General features: G+C 37.1%; 2 protein-coding genes and 1 long non-coding RNA gene across 11 annotated transcripts; all 3 read right to left on the bottom strand.

Annotated features, from left to right (window-relative positions):
• Positions 1-3212: 3212 nt before the first annotated feature.
• LOC113062632 (vegetative cell wall protein gp1-like) lies at positions 3213-4834 on the bottom strand. 4 transcript variants are annotated; one of them, XM_026232617.1, is made up of 3 exons: positions 4525-4834; positions 3662-4441; positions 3213-3506 (listed from the first exon to the last, which is right to left on the bottom strand). In XM_026232617.1, exons 1-3 carry the CDS (start codon positions 4694-4696, stop codon positions 3232-3234), a joined length of 1227 nt encoding a protein of 408 aa, XP_026088402.1. In that variant the 5' UTR covers positions 4697-4834; the 3' UTR covers positions 3213-3231. The 4 variants fall into 4 exon arrangements, with proteins under 4 accessions (XP_026088402.1, XP_026088404.1, XP_026088405.1 ...); XM_026232619.1 differs by having other exon boundaries at positions 3666-4441; XM_026232620.1 differs by having other exon boundaries at positions 3825-4441.
• Positions 4835-5442: 608 nt separating this feature from the next.
• LOC113062634 (uncharacterized) lies at positions 5443-6481 on the bottom strand. Of its 2 annotated transcripts, XR_003278564.1 has the most exons (4): positions 6428-6468; positions 6186-6309; positions 5873-5982; positions 5443-5500 (listed from the first exon to the last, which is right to left on the bottom strand). It is a non-coding gene; the product is annotated as an uncharacterized LOC113062634 (long non-coding RNA). The 2 variants fall into 2 exon arrangements; XR_003278563.1 differs by having other exon boundaries at positions 6186-6481.
• A 1196-nt stretch (positions 6482-7677) lies between these two features.
• LOC113062631 (stAR-related lipid transfer protein 3-like) lies at positions 7678-16707 on the bottom strand. Of its 5 annotated transcripts, none has more exons than XM_026232612.1 (15): positions 16392-16707; positions 14566-14813; positions 13185-13262; positions 12527-12604; positions 12281-12334; positions 11977-12094; positions 11330-11431; positions 11193-11245; positions 10955-11047; positions 10814-10876; positions 10625-10720; positions 9984-10063; positions 9744-9848; positions 9567-9660; positions 7678-8994 (listed from the first exon to the last, which is right to left on the bottom strand). In XM_026232612.1, exons 2-15 carry the CDS (start codon positions 14785-14787, stop codon positions 8887-8889), a joined length of 1344 nt encoding a protein of 447 aa, XP_026088397.1. In that variant the 5' UTR covers positions 14788-14813; positions 16392-16707; the 3' UTR covers positions 7678-8886. The 5 variants fall into 5 exon arrangements, with proteins under 5 accessions (XP_026088397.1, XP_026088396.1, XP_026088398.1 ...); XM_026232611.1 differs by lacking the exon at positions 16392-16707 and adding an exon at positions 15827-15930; XM_026232613.1 differs by lacking the exon at positions 16392-16707 and adding an exon at positions 15699-15746.
• Between the last annotated feature and the right edge of the window lie 658 nt (positions 16708-17365).

Here is a 17365-nt window from a genome sequence, read left to right as displayed (position 1 = left end):
TTGGGTCATTGTCTTGTTGAAACAACCATTTCAAGGGCATGTCCTCTTCAGCATAGGGCAACATGACCTCTTCAAGTATTTTAACATATGCAAACTGATCCATGATCCCTGGTATGCGATAAATAGGCCCAACACCATAGTAGGAGAAACATGCCCATATCATGATGCTTGCACCTCCATGCTTCACTGTCTTCACTGTGTACTGTGGCTTGAATTCAGAGTTTGGGGGTCGTCTCACAAACTGCCTGTGGCCCTTGGACCCAAAAAGAACAATTTTACTCTCATCAGTCCACAAAATGTTCCTCCATTTCTCTTTAGGCCAGTTGATGTGTTCTTTGGCAAATTGTAACCTCTTCTGCACATGCCTTTTTTTTAACAGAGGGACTTTGCGGGGGATTCTTGAAAATAGATTAGCTTCACACAGACGTCTTCTAACTGTCACAGTACTTACAGGTAACTCCAGACTGTCTTTGATCATCCTGGAGGTGATCATTGGCTGAGCCTTTGCCATTCTGGTTATTCTTCTATCCATTTTGATGGTTGTCTTCCGTTTTCTTCCACGTCTCTCTGGTTTTGCTCTCCATTTTAAGGCATTGGAGATCATTTTAGCTGAACAGCATATCATTTTTTGCACCTCTTTATAGGTTTTCCCCTCTCTAATCAACTTTTTAATCAAAGTACGCTGTTCTTCTGAACAATGTCTTGAACGACCCATTTTCCTCAGCTTTCAAATGCATGTTCAACAAGTGTTGGCTTCATCCTTAAATAGGGGCCACCTGATTCACACCCGTTTCTTCACAAAATTGATGACCTCAGTGATTGAATGCCACACTGCTATTTTTTTGAACACACCCCTTTCAACTAATTCAACTAATTGCCCAATTGCACAGCCTTAAGAGCGTGCATATCATGTATGCTGGGTCTTGTTTGTTTTCTGACAATCTACTGAACCTACTGGTAACTTGTTTGCCACGTAGCAATAAAAAATATACTAAAAACCTTGATTATTCTGGTTAGTCACATTGTACTGCTATTATTTTGAACAATACTGTATATATATATACACACTCACCTAAAGGATTATTAGGAACACCATACTAATACTGTGTTTGACCCCCTTTAGCCTTCATAACTGCCTTAATTCTACTTGCCATTGATTCAACAAGGTGCTGAAAGCATTCTTTAGAAATGTTGGCCCATATTGATAGGATAGCATTTTGCAGTTGATGGAGATTTGTGGGATGAACAGGGCACAAAGCTCCCGTTCCACCACATCCCAAAGATTGGGTTGAGATCTGGTGACTGTGGGGGCCATTTTAGTACAATGAACTCATTATCATGTTCAAGAAACCAATTTGAAATGATTCGAGCTTTGTGACATGATGATGCATTGTCCTGCTGGAAGTAGCCATCAGAGGATGGGTACATGGTGGTCATAAAGGGATGGACATGGTCAGAAACAATGCTCAGGTAGGCCGTGGCATTTAAACGATGCCCAGTTGGCACTAAGGGGCCTAAAGTGTGCCAAGAAAACATCCCCCACATCATTACACCACCACAACCAGCCTGCACAGTGGCAACAAGGCATGATGGATCCATGTTCTCATTCTGTTTACGCCAAATTCTGACTCTACCATCTGAATGTCTCAACAGAAATCGAGACTCATCAGACCAGGAAACATTTTTCCAGTCTTCAACTGTCCAAGTTTGGTGAGCTTGTGCAAATTGTAACCTCTTTTTCCTATTTGTAGTGGAGATGAGTGGTACCCGGTGGGGTCTTCTGCTGTTGTAGCCCATCCGCCTCAAGGTTGTGCATGCTGTGGCTTCACAAATGCTTTGCTGCATACCTCAGTTGTAACGAGTGGTTATTTCATTCAAAGTTGCTCTTCTATCAGCTTGAATCAGTCGACCCATTCTCCTCTGACCTCTAGCATCAACAAGGCATTTTCGCCCACAGGACTGCCACATACTGGATGTTTTTCCCTTTTCACACCATTCTTTGTAAACCCTAGAAATGGTTATGCATTACAAATCCCAGTAACTGAGCAGATTGTGAAATACTCAGACCGGCCCGTCTGGCACCAACAACCATGCCAAGCTTAAATCACCTTTCTTTCCCATTCTGACATTCAGTTTGGAGTTCAGGAGATTGTCTTGACCAGGACCACACCCCTAAACCATGTGATTGGTTGATTAGATAATTGCACTAATAAGAAATTGAACAGGTGTTCCTAATAATCCTATAGGTGAGTGTGTGTGTGTATATATATATATATATATATATATATATATATATATATATATATATATATATATATATATATATATTTTTTTTTTTTTTTTTTTTTAATAATAATTATTATTATTATTTGCAGATGTGTTGTGCTTGTCGTACGTGAGTGCCCCGCTGAGTTTGGGCTCGGGTCTGCAGCAGGTTGTAGAGCGTGCGGTCGTCGTCTCTCTCGGAGTGGGAGGGGTCTCCGGGCTCGTTCCACAGATTCAAGAAGTCCTCGCTGCAGACTGTAGCGCGGTGACGTCACGTATCGACGTCACGTATGTGTTTCCCGCGCATGCGCAAAGTGAGGCCAGGTATGTCTCTAACACGCATGCGTGTGTAATTTGCATTGCGTGGTGACGTTAGGTGTTTTCGCGTCGTGTGACTTAATACATCAGTAAAACGCATGCGCATTCTTAACAGAATAGCCCATACCAATAAAATAGATAAGTATTTAAAAACTCTAAACAGTAAAATGTCCATGATTTTAATCATGTCTCATCTGAGGTAAAAATATACGGAATTAGAGTGTTTATTCTGTAGCCTAATATCTGTGTAGTAATATATATATACATATACATATATACATTCTGTTGAGCAGTACTTCACTGTGTAGCTATATTGTAACATTACACTACACTTTAATTGAACCTTTCTTTATTTCTTTTAATCTGTCCTCTGTCCTGGTTCTTGTTTATTTATTTAGTATAATTTTATACATGCTTCTGTTACTTTGACAATTCTGCATGTGAAATATTTATGCCAATAAAGTATTTTTCAGTTAAATTGACAACATACTTTATATTTTCAGTGTCTGCTTCCCATTTTTTTGCATCTTGCCTCCAAAAACCAAACTGATAACAGTAATCTTTTTTTTTATTGCAAAGTACAAAACAAAATATAATTGTGTGTGTGTACATATATGATTGAGAGAGAGAGAGAAAGAGAGATTACAACTATAAACATGACACATGAGAAAGAAAAAAGAAACTGCATCTGCACCTACACATTCTAAAATTCACCTCCATCTTTAATAAAACAATCAACTGAGCAGTAGCCCTAAAGTCTTTGTAGGAATAAAATCCACGCAGGACTCCCCTCCTGCCATTCCCAACATAGCCAGGTGGGCAGTCTTTGAATGTTTCATGGCACCATAGGCACTGGGTCAGTGAATACGGCACCCGGAACTCCTGTCTGTATCCTACAGAAAATGCACTCCAGTTCACGACACCTAATTTACATAAAAGAAAAAACAATATTTAAACAAAATCAAATCATTTTGAAGAAAGGCAAAAGAGTCATACAAGGTAAAGATTTTTAATATATTTTGAAATGTATTATAGGATGTGATGGTACTCAAAGTAGATGGAAGTGGTGGTCCCTTACATACTTTGGGTTGATACAGTGGAGTACTGGGCGTGGGAGACACAGACGTGCGTGGTTCACTTGGAGAAGGCTGAGCTTGAAGTAGGGGTGCTGTCTGAGCAGAAGCTGCAGGCAGAGATGTGAAGGTACTCAAAGGAGATGGAAGTGGTGGTCCCTTACATACTTTGGGTTGATACAGTGGAGTACTGGGCGTGGGAGACACAGACGTGCGTGGTTCACTTGGAGAAGGCTGAGGTTGAAGAAGGGGTGCTGTCTGAGCAGAAGCTGCAGGCAGAGATGTGAAGGTACTCAAAGGAGATGGAAGTGGTGGTCCCTTACATACTTTGGGTTGATACAGTGGAGTACTGGGCGTGGGAGACACAGACGTGCGTGGTTCACTTGGAGAAGGCTGAGCTTGAAGTAGGGGTGCTGTCTGAGCAGAAGCTGCAGGCAGAGATGTGAAGGTACTCAAAGGAGATGGAAGTGGTGGTCCCTTACATACTTTGGGTTGATACAGTGGAGTACTGGGCGTGGGAGACACAGACGTGCGTGGTTCACTTGGAGAAGGCTGAGGTTGAAGAAGGGGTGCTGTCTGAGCAGAAGCTGCAGGCAGAGGTGTATTACCAATCAGAACCATGGGTGATGGAGTTCTTTGTGGAGATGGAAACTTTTGTTTCTTTTGCTTGCATTTTGTAAGATGGATGTTAAATTGTGCTTTTCGTATGATTGTAGCAGAACAATAGCAGCAATGAAAATGAGAAACATCTCTGCATTTTAAGCTGCATCTTATGATAATAAAATCTGAAATTTACAAAAAAAAAAAACAGTGTAAAACACATATCCACTCACAAAACCATGTTTATGGATGTTCAAACACTACACACCTTCTTCACGAACAGCTGTTTTCAGATGATCCTGCACATGCTTCGTGACACTGTACAAGTCCACTGGTTTGTAGACCCAGGTCTCACAAAATGGGCAGTGATATTTATCACAGCATGAGATGCACTGTTCTATTGTTATCTTTTCTCCTTTTCTGAGGACTGTAGTATGCATCTAAACAAAAGAACATTTACAGTCAAGTTAAGGTTTCTATATGTCAGATTTAAATGAACTCTGTCAGTCACACAAAGGTAAATTGAAGAGGTAACACTTTACAATAAGCTGTCAATGGTTAATATTAGTTAACAATGAACAATAAATGTTACAGTATCTTTTAATCTTTGATAATGTTAGTTAATAAAAAGGATGACAAATACAAAAACAACACATGCAACAATCAGTGACATTAGCCTACTTTATTAATGCAAGTCTTTCTGCTCTATTTAAATACATCTCTAAAGGCTAATTTGTCGGCGAAAAAATACTTTTAAAGACCCTTTAACAGACCAGCAGCAGAATCCCTGTCACTTTGAATCCTAACATATATCATAACACATGTCATAAATGTCTGAAATCGCAATTGCAATATACGATTATGACCAAAGCATCGTTGCAATTAAAAGCCGTTAACACAAACACACATTGTTTTTAAGAAAACATAAGTAAGTTAATATTTTTTTGACTTACTGCCAACGAATCTCAAATCCACCATACATCCGGAAGTGAATGAACCTGTACATGCGCAGTAACCCTAGGTATATAGCGCTTCTATACTCCTTGGTAACGGAAATATGTACGACGCGCATGCGTGTTAAACATATACCTTATGTCACATTGCGCATGCGCAGTAAACACATACGTGACGTACGTACGTGACGTCACCGCGCTACAGTCTGCAGCGACGGGTGTCTCCACAGATTGGTCTCCTGGTCCCGCCTTTTTTTCGCCTCGCGGTCGAAATATTCTAACGTGTCGTGACTGACACAAACACACAAACAAAACGTCACCATGCATACGAGGACGAAAACTGTACGAATATCCGTATCATGTGTGTTTGATATTACTTTGTAACTAGCAGTTAACACGTTTCCTTTTTAATTCAAATTTGTATTTCCTGTCAGGCCAAAGGAAAAGCAGAAGCACGTTGTGAAGTGAGTTATGAATTAAATGTATATATTAAAAATACTATTTACACATGTTGTAGAGTTGAAGAGTTAGTCGCTGTTAAAACTTTTAGTAAGTTTACTCAGTTTTGAACTAAAGAAACTTAAAATAAAAAAGTAAGAAGGAGAAATAGTATATTTTTCTTGAGCAAAATCATAAACTCAAAACATAGTTCAAGTATAATACCTAAGTAAAGGTCTCTTTTCTTCCTCGTCCTCATCATCCTCACAGCAGCAGCAACAGCAGAATCGTATACAGAACTTCTTGAAGGCGGCACCCATCCTCAAAACACAAAACTAGAAGATGGCAAAGAAAAAGTCCAAGTTCGAGAGGTGAGTTTTAAACACCACATCTCTGTTTCTACTACAGGAGAGATTCGTCTTGCCTTTCTTCAAGCTGTCAGAGTCATATACGGTTCTTCAGGGTGAGCCTCAGCATTCGTTAAGTATTTTCAGATTGAAAATAACAGTGGGATGTATTGCTTTAAATTATAACTTACCCCAGAAACTCCTGGCAAAACGCTGGATCCATCAATTCAGATCTAAACACAGTTTTCTCTTATTCAGAAGTGAAGCATCTTTTGGGGTCCAGAGAGCGAGCGACTAAAACATCTCAGTGTCTCTCTAGAATGAATAACATCACAGTTTAGTCATGAGTCTGAGCTGTGTAACCCGAGGCCATCACAGACCTCTAAATAAAGCCACTCGTCCTACAGCCACCAAAACACACACAAGCTTTTACCTCCGACAACGTTAGGTTTTGCTTTGCATATCCAGAACTTCATACAATTTTAAACAGTCATAGAGAAAACGAAGCAGGTTTGAAGTAAAAAAACAAAACAAAAGAGTGATTACATAACACAGTTGCTTCATATTATTATGAAAACAAATAATCCTAAACCTCTTGCTCACATTTCACTGGCAAAATAATCAAACCTAAATACCAGATTTGAGAAGCATGAAACAGCAGGTCAGTGTTGTTTTAGTATTAATTATAAACTTTTATAGTTTTTGATTTTGCTTTTATTGTTTAAATTTTCAGTCAATTTCATTTAGTAATTTTATGCATTTTGTATTAGTAAACTAAATTATTTTTATGTAATAATTTCAGTGCTTAAACTTATTTGTTTTTCATCTAATATTTATGTTTGACTTTTTTACAAATATTTCAAGCAGGTGAAATTCAGATATAAGTGTAAAACTCGTGTTGTCAGTAGGATGTCTAATACAAAATGCAGATTATTATTATTGTAATTTTTGCCAGCTGTCATCCATCATAAATTGGGTAGGAATTACTGTCTAAAGTTTGTGGCCACAAAAAACCCAGAACTAAACAGACACTTGTGAATTTTGCTTTGCATATACAATTAAATTTTACAGTCCTTAAGGAGTAACAGACACTATTGCATCATTTCGGTTCTGTGGCTGAAAGTTTGTCTAAAAGTGAGACAAACCTGCAAATGTGTTCAAAGATCACTTTAAAATTAATACATGAACCAACAAAATGATATGCAATAAAGACAGAAATAGAGAAGTGTTTGATGTGTGATACTCATGTGAGAGGCTCGTAGTCTGTCTTATCACAAGGTAGGCTGGGTACAACTTATTCTGCCAGAGGCTTTTAACTTAAAAAGCATAATCCAAATAATAAAAATGTAAAAAAGTTGACATTATAGGAGTATATAGGTTTTTGGGGTTACTGTTTAATTAACTATACATCTGAAACAGGTAACAGACATTCTGTATAAACTTCATGTTTGTTCATATTTATTAAATGTTGATTCTTTATTTAAAAACAAAATCATGATTTTTGAGGTTACATGACAGAAATCTGTATAGCTTCATATTACTGTAAATTAGTATAAAAATATCATTCACACAGAACCTGAATCATAAGTGAATTCAAGTGAACTGCAAAATATTTTTTGCACAAACAAATGTGGATACAGTCCATAATGGTCCCCCAAAAAAGAAAGTTCAGATACAAAATAAATCTTAATAACGAAAGCAACTTGTAATTTCACTGAGGGGAAACTGTAACAAAGGCACACAAGTACAAGCCAAGAAAGGCTGCGAAACAAAGTACAGAACAGGATTTTAAAAAGATTATAAAAACATTATTAACGATAGCATTGATAAACCAACTACAACGTGTGCCATCCCTTAAAAGGAAGCACAATACCCTGTAAAAGTGTTTTTTTTCTCCTCTCTGTTAAAACCATTAAGCTTGCTTTTTCAAGCCAACTATTAATGTAGGACACATTCGCATTTCTATTAGACAAAACTTATCAAACAACTAGTGACTATGCCTTATAAATTGCTCTGCCCTGAATGAATGTGGTAAACATGAGTGTATAATCAAAAAAACTTTGGACAGTAATGCTCTGTGAGAAAAGCAAACTGACATGCAATAAAGAAAGGAGAGAAATAAAAGCATGCATTTAAAAAAAAAAGGCCCATTATATTCATATGGATTTTGAGCTGCTCTGAACCAGTTTTTATAGAATAAAATCGAGCACAAAAGTTGTGCTGCAGCATATTTTATACAAATACTCTGGTCGTAGTTGCCCGGATATGTTGATTTAAGACATAACTGTATAATCAAACTCTTAATCATTTACATTATTAGACAAATTATCATATACATGGCAGGATGCTGATCTATGCTACAGATGAATGCATTTACTTTTAATAATCTAATACAGCAATGTTTGGCCACAAGAGCCAATTGCAAACCATAATAAGATCTAAAACAATAATTACAATTAGTAGGAATGTGTGTGCATGTTTGATAAAGGCATAAGTAAAAGCAGAATGAGAAACCACAGCATATTTGGCACAGAAATGGTCCTAGACTTCAGTTGTGTTCACACGGGGACAACAGTGGTTTTAGGCACAATCGATTTTTCCCCTGACCTCTTATACAGCACAAGCTGCTCTATGATAACTTCCTGTGCATGTTTCCAGCTCTTGTTGGGTTTGACAGTATGAGTTATGACTCGTGTCCATGCGCTGCAGTAGTACATTTATATAAAATTAAACTTCAGTGTAAAGTGCAGCCAAACTTTCCTAGTGACAACCTCCCGCCAGTCAAACTCAATGCTGTATCTCCTCTTGACAGTTGTAGTATGAATATGGCACAGTCAAATATAAAGTTATCACAATGTAAACTGTGCCTGGATAAAGAGTCGAAGCCAGAGATCACCGAGGTGGGACGTGGACTTCATTTATATGCTGCCTGAGATGAGACATGAACTCGAACATGGTGGCGGCCAGTGACTGGTGGATGAGGTAACGTGGCAGGTGACCCTGTTATAAGAAAATAAATAATAATACATTTATTTTTACTGACACAGAATAGCGTACGCAGTTTGCGTTCAGCTCATTTTCTTCAAAATGGTGATATGGAGAGACACAAAGGAGACAGATTGTTGAATAAAGTCGTTATTTTTGTCTTCTTTGTGTAGAAAAACCATTTGGCGTCGCTTCATAACATTACGATTGAACCACTGAATCAGATTGAGTATTCTGATGATGTCTTTCATACTTTTCTGGACCTTGACAGAGTGAGTTACTTGGCAGTCAATGGGACAGTCACAAGCCTCTCAGTTTTCATCCGAAATATCTTAAATCGTGTTTCCGAAGATGAATGAAGCTTTTACGGGGTTTGGAACAACATGGGGGTAAGTGATTAATGACAAAATTTACATTTTGGGGTGGAGTAACCCCTTTAATGTTATGGGATTGTTCAAATCTCTAATTCTATGTATTTGCAAAGCTTATAGTATTGATGCTTGCCTTTTAAAACAACTAATTAAAAACATAATTTGACTTTGTTCAATGGCTTAAATGTGCAAACTGCCAGTGACTGAAGCTCTTGCCTTAAGGTCTGTATTGAGGACCCAGATGAAGGTGCAAACTGATGGGTTACTGCTAGATTTCAACACCACAAATCCACCAGGACCATTTTCCCCTCTGAAAGAGAGAAGGAGAGAGAGAGTTCAGTTTAAGGTTTTAAGTTCTCCCCTTTTTTATTTGCTGTTGAAGCCGAAGCAGACCTGACGTAGCGACTGTGAGGGGGTTTGCTGCTGTGACTGGTGGCCATTCCTGCAGAGATGTAACAGTCTCGCCTGCACTCCACCCGACGAACGTTCACAAAGTCCCTGAAGATGAAGAACAAGAAAAGACAGTTTGAACCCTTTGGCTTCCCAAGAATTTGAACAGCCAATCAAAGCAGCTACAAATCATAATAAATATGAAATATTTCACATTTTAAACCGACTTCAACATCAGCTCACCTGGGAGACACGACACCTCCTGCGGCTCCCGCAGAAACATCATAAGACACCATTGTGTTTTCATCCACTCTCTGTAAAATCTGTACACCGATCAGAAAAGAACACACAGAGAACATTAATTGCATGCAGGACACTTACAAACAGCTTCTTACTTCAAGGCTGTTTAAAAACTCAAAACCATCCCACAAAAAAATATTTTATTTTTGTAGCTTCTTAAGAGTTTTATTTATGGCCTTTCTGTTTCTATAACTACAAGGGAAAGTCAGCGAGAAAACAGAAAACAATAGGGATTGATGTATATGTGGGTCATCAGCATAAATACACCCCTGTGGAAGCAAGACCTATTTTACACATCCATTTAGTTTTCATTCAGCAACGACGCATTAGACTGATCGAAAGTGACAGTGAAGACATTTATAATATCACAAAAGATTTCCATTTTTATTTTGTATTTCATATAAATGCTGTTCTTTGGAGCTTTCATCAAAGAATCCTGGAATGTATGCAATGTATCATAGTTACAGAATTATTACATTTTGGTACATTTTAAAGTGTAGATGTGTCTTCACTATTAATACATTCCTCACACCAACATGTGTTTCAGCTGACGTTAATGGAGGCATCTGTGCGTGTATGTGTACCTGACAAACAGACACTGTTCTGTTCCACTGCACCATCTTCTCTGGCTGTAAAATGACCTCCTTATTCACCACCTCTGCTTTACACTGCAAGAGTGCCTAAAACAGCCAAAACACAGGTAAGTGACTGATTCTCTATGTATTGAACAAACATGAAGACACAAAAAGGCTCATAATACAGATGGAAAATACCTTTAAAATAAACGTTTTCCCATGGAATGGGATTTCAAGTGTATATACTGCATCGCCCATCTCCTAAGAATGAAAACATCGTATTAAACCAGCAACAAAACCAGAAACAAATCAAGACTGCAAGCATGTACATGTACATACATTAGTCTTCTCAAACTTCCAGTTTTCCTCTTGTGTCAGTATTTGTTCCACCACTGCCATGGCCTCACGTCCCTGTCGTATAAACTGCTTGTCCTTAAAAACAAGTGATTAGACAAAGTGATCTGCAGTGCTTTTTATGGAATAAACGTTCTTATTACTTTCCGACGGACAAAAATTTTGCCATTGTTTATTTTAACCAAACCTAATCAAAAAAAAAAGAAAACAAGCATTTGATTACTTGTTCTGTTAGTTCTTTCCTGCTGAGACCTTCATCAAACTCCTCATCTGAACCTACAGGACAAACACAAACATTAGGCAGGAAGCAAAGCAAAAACAGACAATGAGTTGCATTAGAAAAAAAGTGAATGGCGTTACCTGCCAGGGACTCTGGCGGAGAGTAAAACTGTCCGTCAGACATGGGTCTAGGGTAGATCAGAGGAGCCGGCTCACATGCCGCATTAACTGCTGCCAGATACACTGCAGGAGATGAGAAAATCACCAGTGATGTGTGAGGACTTCCCCCAAACATCAGTGACAGTCAGTGTGCATCTCCAGAGCAAAGCAGAAGCACGTTTCCCTTCCCAAAGCTTTAAGTGATGTGACTTTACATGACCACAACACAATTAAAATGACAAAAGGGATTTTTCTTCCTCTTTGAAAGGGTTTGTACTATGCAGATATTCTCACATGTTCACAATGCAAAGTTTCCAAGTCTACCCAGAACATTTATTTAAATACTAAGAAGCCAAACTGACTCGCTCAGAAATGATGACACCTATGATGTCACAACCATAAACTTTATTAACATATGATCAGCCACATTTGTATACAACGATAAAGTTCAGTATTATTATACATCTCAAATGAAAAAAAAAAGGTCAGCCAATCATAATTTCTCAAGTCACATTTCTCGAAGGCACAAATGTAAAAAAAAAAAAAAAAAACCTTTAAACTACTGATTTGTGTCAGTACAATATAGCCCTGAATTTGTTTTTTTATAAAAATAAAAAAAAAACACTTACCTCTTTCATCCTCCGCTTCCTGTGTGAGAACTTTGAAATCCAGGAACCAGGTTTCCAACCATGCCACCACAAAAGAGGTGATGGGAAGAACGTAGCCAAAAGCATTCTGACTGAACAACTGTGAAAACAAAGGTGACCTAGCATGTCCCACACCTATCTCTATCATCACATATAGTAAAACATATGAGGAATTCAGAGCTGCTAGTGTTAGTCTATCTGAGGAACCAACACTATGTAACTTCATTTCAATTCAATTTAAGTATTAAAATAGATTGATTAGAAAGACAAAAGATGAATATCTTACATCTGACCAGATAACTTTGGCAATGAGGAAGGCACTGGTCACCAGAGTAGTGATCTGAGATAAAAAAGAAATAAAAAAGAAAGAAAGACAATTATCATGACGAGTGACCTTTAAAATCTTAAAACTCAAAAGTATAGAAAAATATATGGAAGTACCTAAAAATATAAACTGTTTAAAAAAATTTTTTTTTTATAATTTACATAAAATGTAAATATTGAGATTTATATAGGCTGAGGTCTTTCTTACCGCGATAACCCACCAGTGTCTCAATCGAAATGCAGCATAACCAAGCTGCAAACACAGAAACCTAAACACAGCTAAAAGCTGAGAGCAACAAGCAAATGAGAAATAGAGACAGCTTATTGTTTATGAAGTAATAACTGAGGATTTAGCAATGACTGTAAGTGAGTATAAGAGAGTTTCAACATGTTTCTAGAATGAATTCACTGTTTTTGCAGGTATGAGGGCAGCTTCAATACATAATAAAGCCTTTTTATACCCCAATTTCACCCAAAACTCGCTTGTACAAGAAATGCTGTAGGGGACGAGCACTTTCCAAGTACTGTACATCTATTGATGTCACATGCTAAAAAGTGTGAAAGTAGTGACACTGCAACTGTGTGAATCACTGTTCCACTCACATCATGCTCTATAATCTTTTAATAAACAGACGACTGCTTTACCAAACAAAAAATAAAAACCCAAAACTGGAACAGTTTAATGATCGACATGTTCTTGAGTTGAAGTGCGAGTAGTTTGTGTGTTTGTTTTAGACTGGACTAAACAGCATGAAATACTCGGAGAGATCATTTCAAACCAACAGCAGAGAGAACTCAGTTACAAAAATAGACCATATTTTATTATGGCTCAATAAGTAACAAGACATTTGCTTTAAGATACTTACAAAGATATCAAAGAAAGATGACTTAAAGTTGTATTCAACAACCTCATTCTTAAGACTGGTCCATATATTCTTACTGATCTGAGAGAGACAGAGAAAGGCAAATCAAGCATGCGTCCTTACAATATTAAAATTGAAAACCTTTAAATGCACATAAATGTACTGTTTTATATGTCACATGCTAAAGATACATATTAAATTACTATATCAAAATCTATACAATATCTGGATTGAGTAATGCCAAAGGAGCGATGTGGACATCATAAGATTAAAAATGTAAACTGATTTAATATAAGGCTATTTTAATGTTATTGCAATATATTTATTATTCAAATTATTTAGAAATCTGTTGCTGTTTTTGTATGCTTCATTTAGCTCGTGTAAACTAGCCTATAATTTGTTTGCCGTTTTATGCACAATAAAATCTCAACTGTTTAAATTGTTCATTGAACTGTTTTAAATGTAATTTGTATTGTGAAAAGAAACAACGTAATTATAAAGCATGCATTGCTCCAGGCGATACAGTGTGATTAATTAGGCAGGTTGCGGGGGAATCATGATGCCGAAAAGGCCTCCGAAAACCACTCTGGACCCCTCAAATCCAAGCAATCTCCTTTTTGAACTTTTAACGTCTGGCCAGCGCCTCAGAGCACCGAACACCAGGACACTCAGGCACAAGTAAAGATCTCCCCCAGGCAATCTACCTCATGAACTGTTAAATGTTCTCCCCTACTGTTCAATAAATAGATGTGCAATACCACTTTTATTTAATAGTACACTACATCTTATTCCATTCCTTGTAAATTCTATTCTATTGCATCTATATATCTCTACTGTATCTCTGTTCTACATACAAATTTTGTCTATTTATGTTTATTTACATAAATGTATTTTATTCACATATCTTTATTTCTTATTATCTGTGTGTTGTTGTTGTTGTTGTTGTCTTGTGTACTGGAAGCTTCTGTCACCAGAACAAATTTATTGTATATGCAAACATACTTGGCAATAAAGCTCTTTCTTATACATTTATATAATTAAATATCAATTATGCATTTTAAATATATTTTAACCATATATATTTAGTACAGTAAATACATTACATTTGAAAATATATCTTTCCTTTTTATCTAAATATTCACATTTTGTTTTTAATTGTTTATTATTTTATTATTAAAAAGAGATACAATTATACATTTAATATGCAAATATTGCATAGCTCTATTTTTAATCAGAGGAAGTGAAACCGGCACGTACAATTAACTGTAACATGCGTGCCACACGACTATGGGCGAAGTTAAAAAAGGAAGTACAAACTGAATGACAAATAAAAGCTATTAGCATTGGGCAATAAGACAGTTTGTAAACAAAAACAAAAACTTACATTTAATTCAATGATCCAGAGCAGAGCGATGAAGAGGAGGTCAAACGTGACGAAGAGGCAGAATGTTCTGCGTACGTCTGAGAAGGCTTTCCTCTCTCCGGGGGGCAGCAGGGGGTATTTAGGGGAGGGAAGGGAGAGAGACGCCTGGGAATACGAGGCATTCAAAGAAGCAATGGCTGGAAGACTCCCTTCCAACTCGCTGTAGTCCACGCCACTCGGCATAACTACATTCAGCTGGAGCACATTCCCTGAACCAAAGAAGAAAAGATGATCAAACGGTCTAACAACAAGTCAGTCTAATGCAATTATACACAAACTGAAAGCACAGTGATCAAAGCAACAGACTGGAGGACAAGATCTAATCAAGAAGCCTTTGACTTTTAAAACCGGTCTAAAGCTTTAACAAAAGGCTTGCCCTATGAAGTGTATCTGATTGCATATTATATTGTATATGCACTAAATATTTTGCATTTCTGTGTAGGGTAAACATTTTGTTTTCTGCTATGCACTGAACATTTGATTTAAATAGTCACTGTGTTTGCATTAACTAGGTTTTGTTGAATGAATATGAATAATTTGTGATAATCTTTGGGTTGGTAGAATGTTGTGACAATTATACATGATCACTTAATGCCATCATTTCCCATATAATTTGTGTTTGTGAACTGATATGGGAGCTCCGAAAACAGTTTTAAGCATTAATTCTAGCCTGTCATTCTTATGAACAATTTGTCATTATGACAGCAGGTCAGGTGATAAGCCATTCTAACTTTTAACACAAGGCATTCAGGTTTGATAACACTCTCTTCCCTATTTGTCCAAAGAATTATAGCAAAAATTAATAAAATCATGTGAAATAAATAGACCAGATAATAAACACTGGGGAAGCAAAATTATCACATAATAATTCTGCACTGTCGACACGATTACAGTTCATCTACATGTGTCAAATAAGCTTTAAATATATATTTCACAATACAAATGGCCGACTAAATATCCCTTCATAAACACATTCTTGATATTTAGAACATACCTAATTAATATTCATGAGTACATTCGCACTTATTTGCCTAGTTAGCGCGTAAATCGGAGCATAAACAAGCTTGTAGCTCTAAACTTGAACATTTACGGACCTCCAACTTACACCAAACCGGCGGTTAGTTGACAGTTGAGACAAATTGTTTATAACTCATTTAAAAGCACCAAACCCTCTGTTAATCAAAATCAGTCGAGAGAGAGGCAAAGTAAAGCCGAAACTCACCAGAATCAGAGCATAATTCTGACTAGCAGCCAGCAGCTACACTTCCGCGATGACGACTTGATGTGAGAAACGTCACATCCGTCAGCTGATCGAAATACACCGCCAAGCCATACCCATCTCGCGCCAAATGATGCATCTTGTTTGATTTAGGCCTTCATTTTCACTCTTCAGCCGCGAGCGCTTCAGATCGAAAATGAAGGCCTGTATCAAACAAAATGCATCACTTGGTGCTGTATGTATATATAATGAGAAATCTGAATGAATTAGGTTAGAGTGAATGATATTATAAAAATTACCAGTCTATTTTGTAGTTTAACAACAGAGGTATTTTGGTTGACGTTTGTAAAGGATGTAATAAACACTATTATTAATAAGTAGTATAAATAAAATGGGCAAGTACGAAAAGTAGATGACATTTTAGTCTCTCAGGTTATGCATGATTTCTAGTTAACGGATGACCTGTTTCTCACCACAACACCATAAACAGAAACCTGTTTTTCTTAAATATGTCATTGGTCTGGTCCTGGGTTTCATTTCCTCCATCAGCCACGTTCCCATAACTCACCATAAAACACTATATTGTGTGAAGGAGGTCACAGAGTCACGTCTGGTGTGTGCCGCCCCATCTGTCACAATGGCAAACACAGGGATCTGATGCAAACGTTAGACCTGGGGAGCTTCCTAACCCTGGATCCTCTGAATGGTGTGAAAGTCAAAGCAGAAGCTGTCAGCGAAGAATCTGAGAAATTAGATTTTTCACTAAAATATGGACCACCTCTTCTGGGAATCCTAGCCAGATCAGTTTTAGCCCAGATTTTGAAAGCATCAAAGGCAGAGACGTTCAAGATAAGGGAGAGAGAACCACTGTGCCGCCATCTGTTTACAACAGAAACTGGATGTTTTTGCCAAAACTGCCCACACATGCTCGTCTCGGTGTTATTAAAATGTAGTTTTGCATTTTTAAAATGCATGCATTTTTATTGTTCAGAGTATAAAAGTCATAAATACTCTCTCAAATGTAAAGTAAAAGCGCTTCTTACCAAGGTCAAACATGTCCGAATTAGTCCAAGACTATGAGATAAATTAGAGTTATCCCATTATTATGATCTCAAAATGTGAAAAAATAAAAATAAAATAAACACTTTATTTCAGTGCAAATATATTTATTGATACAGAGACTTTAATCTAAAACATTTCCATAGTTCCTATGGATATATTTACTAACTGGGTACATTTTGTCAGATGTTCTATAATACGTTAATTAAAATCAACATGTACCTGCATGAGCTTCAGAGGATATGCATACAAATATGATTATATTCAATATAAAGCAATACGTGGCTGTTGGTTTTTACATTTTAATTCATTTCATTATCAAACATTTTTCCCTTAAAAGATTTTCCTAAGGAATAAACTTAAAAACTAAGGTAGGTAATAAGTTATCCAGCTAATAATAATGCAAGTTGTTTACTACAGTAATTGACTGAAATGATTTCCATGTTTCTGATATGCATGAGCACTGAACGTTCACCCCGAGGC

The sequence above is a fragment of the Carassius auratus genome, chromosome 44 (assembly GCF_003368295.1).
Source record: "Carassius auratus strain Wakin chromosome 44, ASM336829v1, whole genome shotgun sequence".
In the NCBI taxonomy this organism is placed as follows: domain Eukaryota; kingdom Metazoa; phylum Chordata; class Actinopteri; order Cypriniformes; family Cyprinidae; genus Carassius; species Carassius auratus.
Note: the sequence above shows the minus strand (reverse complement) of the source record. Positions and strands in the feature narration are given on the sequence as shown.

Bases quoted from the DNA above. Each gene is read 5' to 3' on its own strand.
- LOC113062632 (XM_026232617.1), bottom strand. From the start codon at position 4,696: ATGCATACTACAGTCCTCAGAAAAGGAGAAAAGATAACAATAGAACAG. The intron at 4,442-4,524 runs GTGTGTAGTGTT...TGTAAATTTCAG, and splicing joins AACAGCTGTTCGTGAAGAAG to ATTTTATTATCATAAGATGC. The intron at 3,507-3,661 runs GTAAGGGACCAC...TATGTAAATTAG, and splicing joins ACTGTATCAACCCAAAGTAT to GTGTCGTGAACTGGAGTGCA.
- LOC113062631 (XM_026232612.1), bottom strand. From the start codon at position 14,787: ATGCCGAGTGGCGTGGACTACAGCGAGTTGGAAGGGAGTCTTCCAGCC. The intron at 10,877-10,954 runs GTATGTACATGT...TTTCATTCTTAG, and splicing joins GGAAGTTTGAGAAGACTAAT to GAGATGGGCGATGCAGTATA. The intron at 10,721-10,813 runs GTATTTTCCATC...TGGCTGTTTTAG, and splicing joins GGAAAACGTTTATTTTAAAG to GCACTCTTGCAGTGTAAAGC.